This window comes from Physeter macrocephalus, unplaced genomic scaffold (assembly GCF_002837175.3).
Source record: "Physeter macrocephalus isolate SW-GA unplaced genomic scaffold, ASM283717v5 random_608, whole genome shotgun sequence".
Lineage (NCBI taxonomy): Eukaryota > Metazoa > Chordata > Mammalia > Artiodactyla > Physeteridae > Physeter > Physeter macrocephalus.
This window is the reverse complement of record NW_021145970.1, coordinates 35,460-48,439: the sequence shown is the minus strand read 5'-3', so window position 1 is coordinate 48,439 and position 12,980 is coordinate 35,460. Positions and strand designations below refer to the sequence as shown.

Genomic DNA, 12,980 nt, shown 5'->3' with positions numbered 1-12,980 from the left:
CAGGCAGGATTCCACACCAGGCTCGGTTCAATCACTCTCAGCACACCTACCCCTCCTCTGCCCGTCATGGGGGTAAACCAGGGGTAAACGACGAAGAAGCTGCAGCTGTGCTGGGTCAAGAAAGCTGAGCCACACTGTCTTTTTTACCCCATCCAAAAAACCTGATGCCCTGCACCCTCTTCTTTAATTCCTGAGTGGAGGATCTCCAGCTAGCCTCCACTGAGACCTTGAGTTCCCTTTTCCAGTAGAAGGTGAGGGGACAGCTAAAGTCAGTGAAGTGCCCCAAGTTGCTCTGACACTGGGAGAGTTGCTCCCTCCAGGGCCCTGCGGAGAGCTGCCCTACCTGCTGGTGTTGGGAGAGACCCCGAGTTCTGAGCAGCCAAGGGTAGGGCAGAGGGTCAGCTGGATGCCTCCATCGCAAGGGCCTGGGCCTGAGCGCCCTGCCCTGGCCATCAGAGAGGGCTGGTTATGTGCAGAGAAGATGGTGGGAGGAGGCCTGGTGAGGTGGGCTGGCTGACTTGTTTGCAGACACGCACACCTTTGTTTGCCCCTTGGCGGCTCCACCAGGAAACTGGCCGGCAGTATACGAAGGGCTGACAGGTCTCACAAGATGCAGGACTCCACACGTTCATGGCTGTTGAGTAGATGAATCTACTTTGCCGCCCTGCTCTCTGGGGACTTATTTGTCAATGTGAAAAGAAATGATACAGGAACAGTTACCAAATTATAGAAATCCACACAATGGAAATCCAGGAAGAGATGCGCAGAGAGGATGCTCAGGATACTCCTGTGGGCTCCTGGTAGCAGGAAAACCTAGAGGCTGCTTGGGGTCTTCCAGTATCAGTCTGTGTGTTAGCCAGGGAGTGGACAAATACCTGAATAATGCACATCCTCTATCCTGTACGGCACATGGCTGGACTTGAACCTGGAGCTCAGAATGTCTACACTGACTTCTGAGAGATGACATTTCACAAGGAAAGCGTGGTTTATAAACTCCTAATGCAACAGTGCTGTTGGTACCAGGATGGCTGATCATTTGATGCAAGGATCCCGAGTCCTTATCTCTTGGCACAGATTGCTTATGCATTTATTGCCTATTTGGTCAGTTACATATACACCCTTTTGACATCTGCCTTGCTGTTAGCAATAAAACCTGAAGAATGAGGGCAGCTTTCCTAGCTCAGATTTTAAACACCTGTTTAAGCAGTAACCTCTACCCCTCAAAGGCAAGGAGAGTGATGTCTTGGGTAGCACACTGGGAGATAAAGGAATGAAAGATGCTCATGGCTTTTCTCCCTCTTTTCTAAGGATTTATTGGAGGGTAAATCAGAGCCTCACTTCATCCTGGAAGGTGCGAGCAGTTTCGACATCCAACAGGGGGAGGCAGGTAAGAACTCAACCTCTTCCTTCCCAGCCCTGGATTGAGGCAGGCTGCCCAAAGTCAGCCTCAGAGTAGGAGGGGTCAAGAGCAGTGCCCACCCAGACCCACAGAATGCTGCCCCATCTTCTGAGGAGGCAAGGCTGGCCCCCTCGGTGTTGCTGTGGATGGACTATTCACGCCCAGACCCTCAGCCTGGAAGTCAGCTCAGCAGCGGGTGTGCAGAGCCCTTTGGGGAGAGCAATTATCAAAGAAAAGGATCAAATAGACGCAGAGTTTAATCTGAGCACTGAGTAGAGAGAAGCATCAGGGAAGCAAACGTTAATTGAACTTCTGCAAGGCTTTGCTAGATACTTTGTATGTGCTATTTCGGTAAAACCATCACTCCCATCACCACCACCACCCCATCACCACCTCCACCCCCATCACTCCCATCACCACCACCACCCCATCACTACTCCACCCCATCACCACCTCTACCCCCATCACCCCTTTCACCACTACCACTATCTCCATAACCACTACCATCACCTTCTCTATTTTGCTTGGAACTGAACCCAGTGAATCTTTCTTCCACAGAAGAAAGATTTTTCTTCAGACAGAAAAAAATGCATTATTCAGAAGGAGGTATGCTGACTCTGTGCAGTACATGGGATGGGGCTTCCAGTTGTGTCCGGTCAGCTCTCATGGCTTATGTCCCCTCCCAGGAGATTGCTGGTTCCCGGCAGCACTGGGCTCCTTGACACAGAACCCACAGCATCTGCAGAAGATCCTAATGGACCAAAGCTCTTCGTACCAATATGCAGGGATTTTCCGTTTTCCGGTAAGTGTGCTGCTGGGATGCTCCTTAAATGGGATTCTCTGTGAGCACAGGAAGGCGACCATCGTGAAAGTTCTGTTGGTCTGGCAGCCCGAGATGTGGAAGAGACACTTAGGTGTTAGTTACTCTGTGTTGGCTCATGATCTGACGACACATAGGGAGGATGAGAGTTAAAATGTTTTCGTGTAAATATAAAGAACGGCAGAAACAATCAGCAAAAGAAAAGAGTCATTCATCAAGAACCCTGTACGTCATTGAGATTTTGTCTGTCTATTCCTGTGCCATATCTTGTTATTTTGATTACAGTAGTTTTAGAATGAGTTGTAATATCTGGTGGCATAGGTTCTCCTTCATTATTCATTATCCTTGCCTCAAAAATATTTTATCTTGGTGATTCTTGCACATTTATTCTTCTATGAGAATTTTTAAATCATAGTGTCTATTTAAAGAAAAAAGCCACTGTGATGCAGAATAGAGCAGCATTAAATTTATGTATTAATTTGGCAAAATCAAACTTTTATTAGTGTAGTTATTCCTTTCCAAAAAGACAGTATATCTTTCCATTTATTTGGAACTAGTTTTATGCCCTTCAGTAAAATGTTATCGTTATGTTTTGATATTCATGCTATACCCTTCTTGGTAAATGTATTCTCAGATATTTTACAAGTTTGTAGCTAATATGAATGATTTTTCTAACTAGATGTTGCTAGAAAGAGGAAAGCTATTCCTTGTTTTATATTAAGTTGTATCTAACCACCTTACCAAATACTTTTATTAGTTCTAAATTTTTTCTTTAGTAGTGTCTGGATTTTTTTTTAGTTATCTAATATTATCCACAAAGATAATTTTGTGTCTTCTTTTTTTTTTTTTTTTTTTTTTGCGGTACGGGGGCCTCTCACTGCTGTGGCCTCTCCCGTTGCGGAGCACAGGCTCCGGACGCGCAGGCTCAGCGGCCATGGCTCACGGGCCCAGCCGCTCCACGGCATGTGGGATCCTCCCGGACTGGGGCACGAACCCGCGTCCCCTGCATCGGCAGGCGGACTCTCAACCACTGCGCCACCAGGGAAGCCCTGTCTCTTCTTTCAATATCTATATAGCTTATTTTGCTCTTTTGCCTTGTTGCATTAATTAGAAGGTTGCAACTTTGAATAAGAGTGACAAGAGCAAAATCCTGCTGCCTCTTGGTTTTAGTGACATACTTTCCTGGTTTGTCATTCTTTTAATCCACTGTTAGATTAAATTTGCTAAACATTTTATTAGAATTTTTACATCTGTATCACATGTAGAATTGGCTTCCCATTTGTTGTTTTTACTATGGAGTTATGCTTGCTTTTTAATATGAACCTGTTGAGATTTACTTTGATCTGAAATAATTTGTATAATGGTTGTTAATCATTGATTATCTGTTCTTTAAAAGTAAAATAGGCAATAGTTAAATCGTCTGGACCTATCTCCTTTTAAAATATGATTTCTTAAACTCTTCTGATGTGTTCAATAGCTGTTGATCTGCTTGGGCCTCTTATTTCTTCCAGAGTTAATTCTTGAAATTTATATTTTGCCAAGAGAACCAACTGTTTCTTCTGTAGTTCCAAATTTATTGCCCCAAAGTTGCTGATATAATTCTCTGAAAATTTATTTTATTTCTTCTAATTTGTGATTAAGTCAACTTTATTACTCCCTAAACTATATTTTTATTTTTCCTTTTTTTCTTAATCCAGCTCTTCTTAATCCAACCAATCTACTGTATTGGTTTTTGAATGACTCAACTTTCAATTTTCGTTGTTCTTTCTATTGTTTTTCTTTTAGGGTTTTGATTTCCATATAATTAATTTCAATTTATTTTTATTAATTCCCGTTTACTTTCTCCTGGTCAATTTTATTGGTTTTTTGTTTTCTGAAACTATACACTTAATATTCTTTCTTTTTTTCTTCACAATAAAAGATTTAAGACTAAAATTTTCCTTCTCAGATCTTATCTGTATCCATCGATTTTAATATCAAATGTCTTTTATTAATTTTAAGTTAATATGTTTTTAGGTTTTTTATGATGTTTTTAGTTTTGATTAAGTTTTATAGGGGATCATCTCTTGGTTGTAGAGTTTTAGACTTATTAGATGATGATCAGAGAATATAATTCATAAACTCTCACATTTGGGGAAATTATTAAAGTTTTATTCATGGCCAGGTCCACAACAGTTTTTATAGATGCTTCATGGACATATGAGAAGAGTATATATTATCCATGATAATATATCCATGATATATGGAATCAAGCTCTCTGATTTGCAAATTGTATAATCTGCAATTATCTCGTCTATCTTGGCTTATTTTTTGTCTGCTGGATTTGTCATATTCTAAAAGAAGTGAGTTAAAGTTCTTCCCCAAAGTTATAGTTTGGAGGGTTCCTCATGTTCTGGCTTTATACTTTTTCTGCTATATTCTTTGGTGCCCAAATATTTATGTTCTTGCTCTCCTGTTGTTGCAATAAAGCTTACACAATATCCCTCTTTGCTATATTTAATGCTTCTGAACTTGAATTCCTCTTTATCTGATATTCACATTGCTACTCCAGCTTCCTGTTACTTACATTTCCCTATTATATCTTTGCTCATCCTTTCACTATCAATTTCATTTTCACTATGTTGCCAGTATATTTCTTGTCCAAAGCATATTCAGAACTCATTACTCACCGTTGTTTCTTTCAGCCTTCATTTCCTCTTAAGATTTTTATTCTAATTTCATCCACATTTGGTAGGAGTAGTTCCTTGAATAGTTTCCTCAGATTACATGAGTATTTTTCATTTGCTCTTACTTAAGAGCAATATTTCGGTTGGGTTTAGGATTTTTGGATTACATTCCTTTTCCTCAAGAATGCGTAAACATTTCTCCGTTGTCTTGTACCTTCCCCAATGTTGCAGAAGAAAAATCCAATGCTAATCTATTCTCTTGACCTTGTATGCAACATATTCTCTCAAATTGCAAGTTTATATGAGACGATCTCTCTCCTTGGTTCAGAAATTTCTCTAGAAATGTCCAGATATGTGAATTCCAGGCAAGATTAATCTTGCCTGGAATTCAGTGAGCACTTTCGTTCTGAAGACCTGCCTCCTTTTTCTGCTCAGCTGTTTCCCTCCATTTTTTCTGGGTGTCCTCCTTTGTCCTGTTCTCTCTTCCTGCAGTCCAATTATTGGCATGCTAGGTCTTCTAACAAGCTCCCAGATAATGCTGATGTTGCTGATCCAAGGGTCACACTGAGGAGTTAGCCAGAGGGTGCAGTGTTTAGCTGTGTCTGGCCTCACCTCAGGGGTGCAAGTGTTGGTGGGGTGACAGGTAGTTAGGACAAACTGAGACCCAGGCTGGACATGCTTTGCCCTTCTGTGTGGTGAAGATAGTCCCACAGTTCCCCAGAAATAGCTACAAGTGCTGACCTCTGTACATCTCATCATTCTGAGCTTGGGCACTCTTCTCTGGAAAGGGCCCAGTGCCTGGGCAACTTGGATGCTTTGCCCAAAACACTTCTGGTTTCCCTCAGACACGTGGGTGCTAGCTAAATGGCACCAGCCAGCTTCTTGAAGGGTACAGACATTATCCAGGTGCCAGCCCTCCTCACCCAGAGCAGTGAACCAGGAAACACAGATTGGTGGCCTCATTCTTGACCACCAGTCAGGCCATTTTCATCCTTTTCAGGAACGATGATCTTATCTGAGGTTCCTTTTGTATCGGGAGAACAAGTCTGGTCAGCATTACTGGTGTGGGAAGATGTGAGTGAGGGTAGAACCAACAAGAGGATCTCGTTCAAGCCAGGACTCACTCATTCTTTATGGCCTACTGTGTGCCAGGCACTATCCTAAGTGCTGAACGAAAAGCTTATCGAAAAACTGTTCTTACTTTCAAAACCGTGATCTCACCTTCACACACTCATCTGATCCCATCACTGTAGGAGGTAGCTCTTACTCTTACCACCATCTGGCAGATGAGGAAACTGAATCACAGAGAATTAAGTGTCTTATCCAATATCTATTGTTCAGGACAAAAAAAACAAAACCAGGACTGGAGCACGGTTCCACTGACTGGATACCACCTACTACACTTTGCTATCCAGTTAAACCCCAAATCCAGATGGGTCTGTCCTTCTAGTATCCTCCTTCAAGGAGCTAGAGTTAGCTTCCTTGATGCTTCAGACAGGTTTCACGATCTCACTGTAACAGCATCCCTGTTGGCTCCCAGCCTCACCCTCCTGTTCATCTTACTGCAGTTGGGACGCAGATCCACAGCTGGGGCAACACCAGCTCCAGTGCGCTGGTTCATTAAAGACTGCGAGGACATCTTCTTTGTCTTGTCTCCACTGACATCTCTGTCTTGGTCTCCCTCCCTGCTTCGAAAGTGCATCCTCGTCTGTATGCAGAAGCCCAACATCTGGGACATCCAGCTGTGGTCAAGGCTCCCTGTCACCACCAAGCAGATGATGGATTGCATCCACCCAGCTTTACTCCAAGCCCAACTATTGGAGGCTTGCCTGAGTCTTGTCAAGACTCAGGCCTGAAGCCAGAAGCCCTGTTGCTGATCCAGAGACCAGCAAACCAACTCCAAAAAGCTGGCTTTGTTATGAATTATCCTCATTTGGCAACGCCCCTGGGTGAACCGTTAAGAGTTGAATGCTGAAGATTAAACCACTCTGTTTTGGAGAGGAGCATCTGGTTCATTTGCACGCTTAGCAGCAATGGTGCCAGCCCGCTTCATGGCTGCTGCTCTGCTGGCAGGGACAGCTGGACGTGAGGAGAGGAGGGCCAGGGTGAGGCTGTAACTGCTCGGTCCTCCGGAGCAACCTCACCGTTCGGCCCCTCGGCTTCCGCCCACACTGTCGCCGCCGCATCTGGGATGCCTTCCCCGCTCCTCGCCACCTGCTGGAATCCTGTCTCCTCTCTCAAACCTTCAGCTCCCTAGAGGCTCTCCTTCCCCATCACAACACTCTGTATCTCCCATTCTTTGCTATTCAGCATCTGCCCCCCCTACTGCCATTTTGTATACAAGATGTACCCGTAGAGTCTGCAGTGTACCTGAATCTCACAAAGGACTTGCCAAAGTGAGGCAGGAGTTAGCCACAAAGTCCAGCTAGAGCCCAAGACTCCTTCCTCCCTGCTGTATTTTCCTTGATTAACTTGATCTGTGACTCACCTGTCAGTGGAGATGACAGTCCGGTCCCCTGTCCGCCAACCTGGGCTGGGATTTTGGTCTGGGTAGACTTCCTTGTTGCACTGTGGTGGTTAAGTGGCGATGGTGGTTATCTTCTGGCCTGGGTCCGGGGTCCAGCACCTCCCTCCTGCCCCAACTCTACTAAGGCGTCTATTCCTCTCTCTCTCCTCCAGTTCTGGCAGTGTGGCCTGTGGGTGGAAGTGGTGATTGACGATCGCCTACCTGTCCTGAACAGTGAGTACTTCTTTGTTAATCCTCGCAACAAACAAAAGAGTTTTGGCCGAGCCTGCTGGGGAAAGCCTACGCCAAGTAAGGATGGGCCCGTCCCCTGCCCGGGGCCTGGATGCTGGCCCTGCCTCTGCCCAGCCACTTGCCCTGCCTGATGCGCCCCACCAGCCGGCGCTAAGACTTTTGGCAGCTCTGCTCAATGCAGGCGCTGCCCGTGGGAGCTTCAGAGCCTTTGCCACCTCGCTGGGCGTCCTCTATAAATAATCGCCGTGCGCAGGGCTCAGCTGGGGCGAGAGGAGGGACCCAGAGACACGTGGCGAGGGGTGGGCAGGGCAGAGCTGGACAGAGATAGGCACTGACAGCGGTATTATTGTAAGGGCTGGTGTACGGGCCCACATAAAATGTAGTATCATGTTCAAAGTCTGCTGAGAGGGGCAGAGGAGAGAGACGGCAGTTCTGACTCACAGAGACTCAGCTGGGACTGCACAGAGGAGGTGGCGTTGAGCGAGGCCTTGAAGGATGGGTAGGATTTCAGAAGAGAGAGAGAGGAGATATGAGGGGGGGGGAGTGATCAGAGCAGTGCCCCGGGCGGGACACTTGGGGACCTGGTGTGGCTACCGTGAGATTGCATGTATGACTGGGGGCAGGGCGGGAGCTGCTTATTATTATACGGTCCAAACACCATGAGTCGGGGACTACCCTCTGGTGTTAACAAGCTCGAGGACTTATAAACTCCCCAAGTCACCTGTTTCACTTAGGCAATTTGGGTTGCTTTTATTCAACAGATGCGTATGGTGCATTTAATCGTATTCCAGGCACTGTGCTGGGCGCTGGAAGAGGCGCTCACGCTGGCTCAGGTGCGGGTGGGCAAGAGTATGTGTGTGTGTAGAAGGTCGCTGTCATCAAGACCCACACAAGTGAGGGACACATCAGAGCTGGAAATCAATGCTAGGAGACAGAAGGTCAGGGGACCACACATTTCAGGAGAAAAATGCGAGTGGAGAGTGTCCTGGAATCAGGTTCCCCAAAGATCTTCCTAACCAATGCCTCATAATGACAGATGGGGAGGCCAAGACTCTGAATAGTGATGTGATGGCAGGTGTAAGCGATTAACCTGAGTCTCCTGGGGTGTTTGGTCGTTTGGTCAGGTGACGTCATTTGGCAAGACTGAAGACCCCCGCCCCATCCAATCCTGGGCCCTGAGGAGCGGTTACGACCCCACAGACTACCCCAGTCCTTGTCCTTCTGGAGGCACGTCTCAAGGGCTCTTTTTGTGCGTTCTTTCTTTGGAGCCACAGCTTGTGCAAAACAAAAGCTGTTTTTGCTCATTTCCGGTGTCAGGAAGAGCTGGTCGTTAGCATTTGAGAATGAAGCCCAGAACGCAGGCGAGGTGGATGAAGCAATCCCTATGTTCGGGGAGGTTAATTCACTTCTAAGCTACTTACGCAAACACTGCCATTATCTTTCTGGGGTGGATTCAGTGCTCACTGCTCCAGGGCCTCTTTTTTTTTCCTACTGAAAGCGGGGAGCATGGCCGTTCACTTGGAGAATTAGAAAGCTCGCGCAGATGAAACGATGACTTGGACCCGATTTTGTTAACAGCTGACCTAAAGCAATCATTCAGCTTGAAAATAAATGGGAAGCTGTGGACCCAGAATCCACATTCCACCGCCTGAAGAAATCTAGTGCAGGAGAAAATGTTTCAAACTCCAAAGCTATTTAAGAGCTTTCCCCTCCATCCAAAGAAGGCGGTTATAGAATGCAGGAGGAAATCAAATAGAATTATAGCACATCAGAACTAGACGGAGCCTCTGTCAGCATCAAACCCTACATTCTTTGAAAGATGAGGAAACTGAGGCTCGGGGTGGGGGTGGGGGCTGTGAAATGACTTGCCCAAGGTCACACCGTGTTTGAGGCCAAGCTGGGATCAGGTCTGTCCTCCCCAGTCACGTGCTTTTCCATCATTTCTTGATACTGCCAGTCCTAGAAGAAAATGATTTGTCGCTTTGCTTCTTTGGAACTCAGTGTCTGGCACAGAGGGACCAACAGCGCAAGCATAGAGAACCCACCTGTCCAGGTGGAGATGGTCCTCTTTCCCTCCAAGGGTGCAGGCAATACCGAGTGAACATGTGGATTCCAAACTTTCAACCATTCTTGCAGCTGGGGAGTCAGAAATGAATTGGTCAAGTGAGTCAGATGCGGAGGGAAAACAAAATCTTTGTTTGCAGGGTTTTTTTCCCCAGAGGTCATAAAATAGGGGAGTGGGAGGCAAGATCTGGTAAGCTGCATAGCATCCTTTCTGGAATCTCTGTGGCTCAGAATTATAGCCTTTCAGCATCCTTTTCGGATCCCGATTTGACATCTGAATTCTTCCCTCTCTCATATCATTGCCAGGAAATGTAGACATTTCCCCCAAATGAGGCTGAAGCCGAGGGGTGAGAACAAGGCGCTCTCGGCATTCCTGGGTTCAGGTGACAAGCGTAGTGGCAGGCGTGGCGGACACAGTGCTCTCCCTCTTTCCCTCCCTTTCTATTTCCTGGCAGCAAAGGGAGCTAAGAAGAGTTGACTTGTCCCTGAAGCGTGAGCAGGATCTGTGAGCTCGTGTTTGTAAAGCAGAGAGGGAGAGCTCGTTGTCTAAACACCCAGCTGCTGCCGGGACCGGCTTCGTGGGCCTTGTGGAGACACGGCGAGAGAAGGCTGTGGAAGACGCCAAGAGGGGGGCACTGGCCATGGGTCCCTCTCCTTGCATTGGGTGTCGCTGTGGTGACTGCAGAGTGGGAGGTGCAGGACGTCAGACCATCAGACAAGGCCCGTAGACACTGAGGCAGTGGCCCTGAAGTGACGGGGCAGAGCCAACAGCTGCTTTCCTGGTGTGGCTCCAGTGAAGCTCTATGTGAAGCCAGAAGGGGGACTTCTGGCGACATGGGAGGTCATGCTGGTGGGCTCCGGAATGGCTTCCAGAACCCTAGTCTTGGTGATCTTCCAGCACCCTCAGCAAAGCCCTCAATCTAGGACCCAGAGCCAGAAAACATGTGGAAAATCAAGTGAGTCAGATGCTGAGACCTACCTCGGCACGGATCGTGACCAAAGGGAAGCTTTGCGGTTGACTAAAAACACTGCAGAGATAAGCGTCTAATACCAGACAACCCTGGTCAGAGAGAGGGAGAGACAGAAAGATAAGATTTAGAACCAGTTTAATAACAAGCTGAGATCCATCTGCCACCTCGTTCCCGTAGAATGGCCCCTGGGTCCTGTGGATCCTTTGCTTTCATTAACACAAGACTCTCTAAGCCATCCATGGTGTTTTTGCCTGGGACGGTGTCCTGCTGAGAGCGGCTGCTTGATCTGTATTTGCTGAAGTGAGTTTACCTGAATTCTGGGGGAACCCAGGAGGAGAGAACTGCAGAGGTGGAAGTATGGTGAGAGAGGGGTGTCTGAGGGGCCCCACAGCTGATCCAGGTGAAGGGCCGAGGACCGGGAGGGGTCTTGTCCGAGGCCTCGGGCCCCAGTAGAGGCGGCAGCAGGGTGGACCCACGCCTGATGCCCACGTGGTTTTGCATCACCAGAGAGCAAGCCAGAGCTGGAGCTTTCCTGCGGCTACTAACCTGTATGGGGCTTGGCCTCTGCTTCCCCGTCAGGGACAGGAAAGCTTAGGTCCCAGCCGGAGGCCCGAGTGACCAGGCAGTGTGGGAACATGCCCACTGGACAGCTTTGACACCAAGAGGCAGGGTCTCCTGCCTGGCCTGGCTCAGCTCCATGCTGTTGTGGGTTTGCCCTGCCTATATTGTAGGAGCCCATGGGAACCTTTCCAGTTCACCCCATCGACAGGAACTTGAGTTCTCAAAACAAATCTGACCTCATCTGGCCCCTGCTTCAGTGGTTCTCCTTGTGAGTGATCAATCCGCCCTCTCTCCCGGGAATACCGGTCAGTCCATCATCAACGCCACTCCACCACGCTCTTCCGGCTCCGGAGTCTACCTGATTTGATTCTTCCTCCCCAGAATGTCCATCCCACTGTCCGGACCTGGACAGAACTCAGTTCAGAGTTGTGCCCCCTCTCAGAAGCCTTCCCGGGACCCGCCGTTACCTCCTCTCTGTTCCAAGGTGATCCACGCGCTCTCACAGCAAAAAGACACCCAAGGAAGGCAAAGCAACCCGACGTGTCCTTCTAAGGGGAGAGCACGTGGGTGGTGAGTGCTGCTGTGGAGGGGTGGATGAGTTTGGAGGTAGAAGCAGGTGAGCATGGACTTGCTGGCCTGATCGTGCTCACAGCAAGCACACCTCCACAAGCCAGACCCTCTCCACGTGCCGTGCGTGCTTCACCTGGCAACACGACCGCAAGAGCCCATTCCCCAGAGGAGCAAAGGGGGCCTTGAAAAGCTCAGCCTCCCACCCGAGAGAAGAGCTCATGAGAGGGGAGGCCAGCAGTTGGGCTGAGCAGATTGGCTCTTAAATCTGGAGACACTCTGCCTCTCTAGTAGGTGACTGGAGGAGAATTGGGAGGGGGGCAAGATAGGGCAATAAGACAGGGCATTTCTCAGGGTGTGGGTCCAGAAGCAGAAACCCCATGGGAGGGTGGGAAGAGGCATTTTTAAAAATATTTATTATTTTTTAAATTTATTTGGCTGAGCCGGATCTTAGTTGTGGCACTCAGGATCTTTAGTTGCCGCGTGCGGAATCTTCATTGCGGCACAGGGGATCTCTTAGTTGCGGCATATGGGATCTTTAGTTGTGGCCTGCGGGCTCTTACTTGGGGAGCGTGCGGGATCTAGTTCCCTGACCAGGGATCGAAGCCGGGCCCCCTGCATTGGGAGCGTGGAGTCTTAACCACTGGACCACCAGGGAAGTCCCGGAAGAGGCATTTTGGAGAACAGGTCTGAGAGTTCTAGGTGGTTTGCTTTGGGGGTGTGTTATGTAAGCCTCACCCTCACCTGTGTTACCTTCAGTGACATCACCTCCCTGGTGAATCTGGGGGGAGTGGGTGAGTTTTGAGGGTGGGATGGGGATTCTGGGTCAAGCTTCGCACGGAGTAGGAATAGAGGCTGCTTGTGGCCGCAGCGAGCGCTGCAGTTGTTGACTGTGGGCTCTTGGAGGGCAGGAACAGGGTCTCCTCCATCTGGGAACGCTCAGTGCCTAGCAAGGTACCCTGAACACAGCCAGTACTCAACCACTGTTGTTAAACAGGAAACAGTGGGTCCTTTTTTTTTTTTTAACATCTTTATTGGAGTATAATTGCTTTACAATGGTGTATTAGTTTCTGCTTTATAACAAAGAGAATCAGTTATACATATACATATGTTCCCATATCTCCTCCCTCTTGCGTCTCCCTCCCTCCCACCCTCCCTATCCCACCCCTCTAGG

At 48.0% G+C, this 12,980-nt stretch overlaps 1 protein-coding gene across 1 annotated transcript in view; it reads left to right on the top strand.

Annotated features, from left to right (window-relative positions):
• Positions 1-1,308: 1,308 nt before the first annotated feature.
• CAPN13 (calpain 13) overlaps positions 1,309-12,980 on the top strand; it is a gene marked incomplete at both ends in the record, with an annotated part of 46,109 nt that continues 34,437 nt past the window's right edge. The window contains 4 exon segments of the mRNA XM_028486102.1: positions 1,309-1,387; positions 2,086-2,201; positions 7,565-7,649; positions 7,652-7,700. Of these exon segments, the coding sequence (XP_028341903.1) occupies positions 1,309-1,387; positions 2,086-2,201; positions 7,565-7,649; positions 7,652-7,700 (329 nt within the window).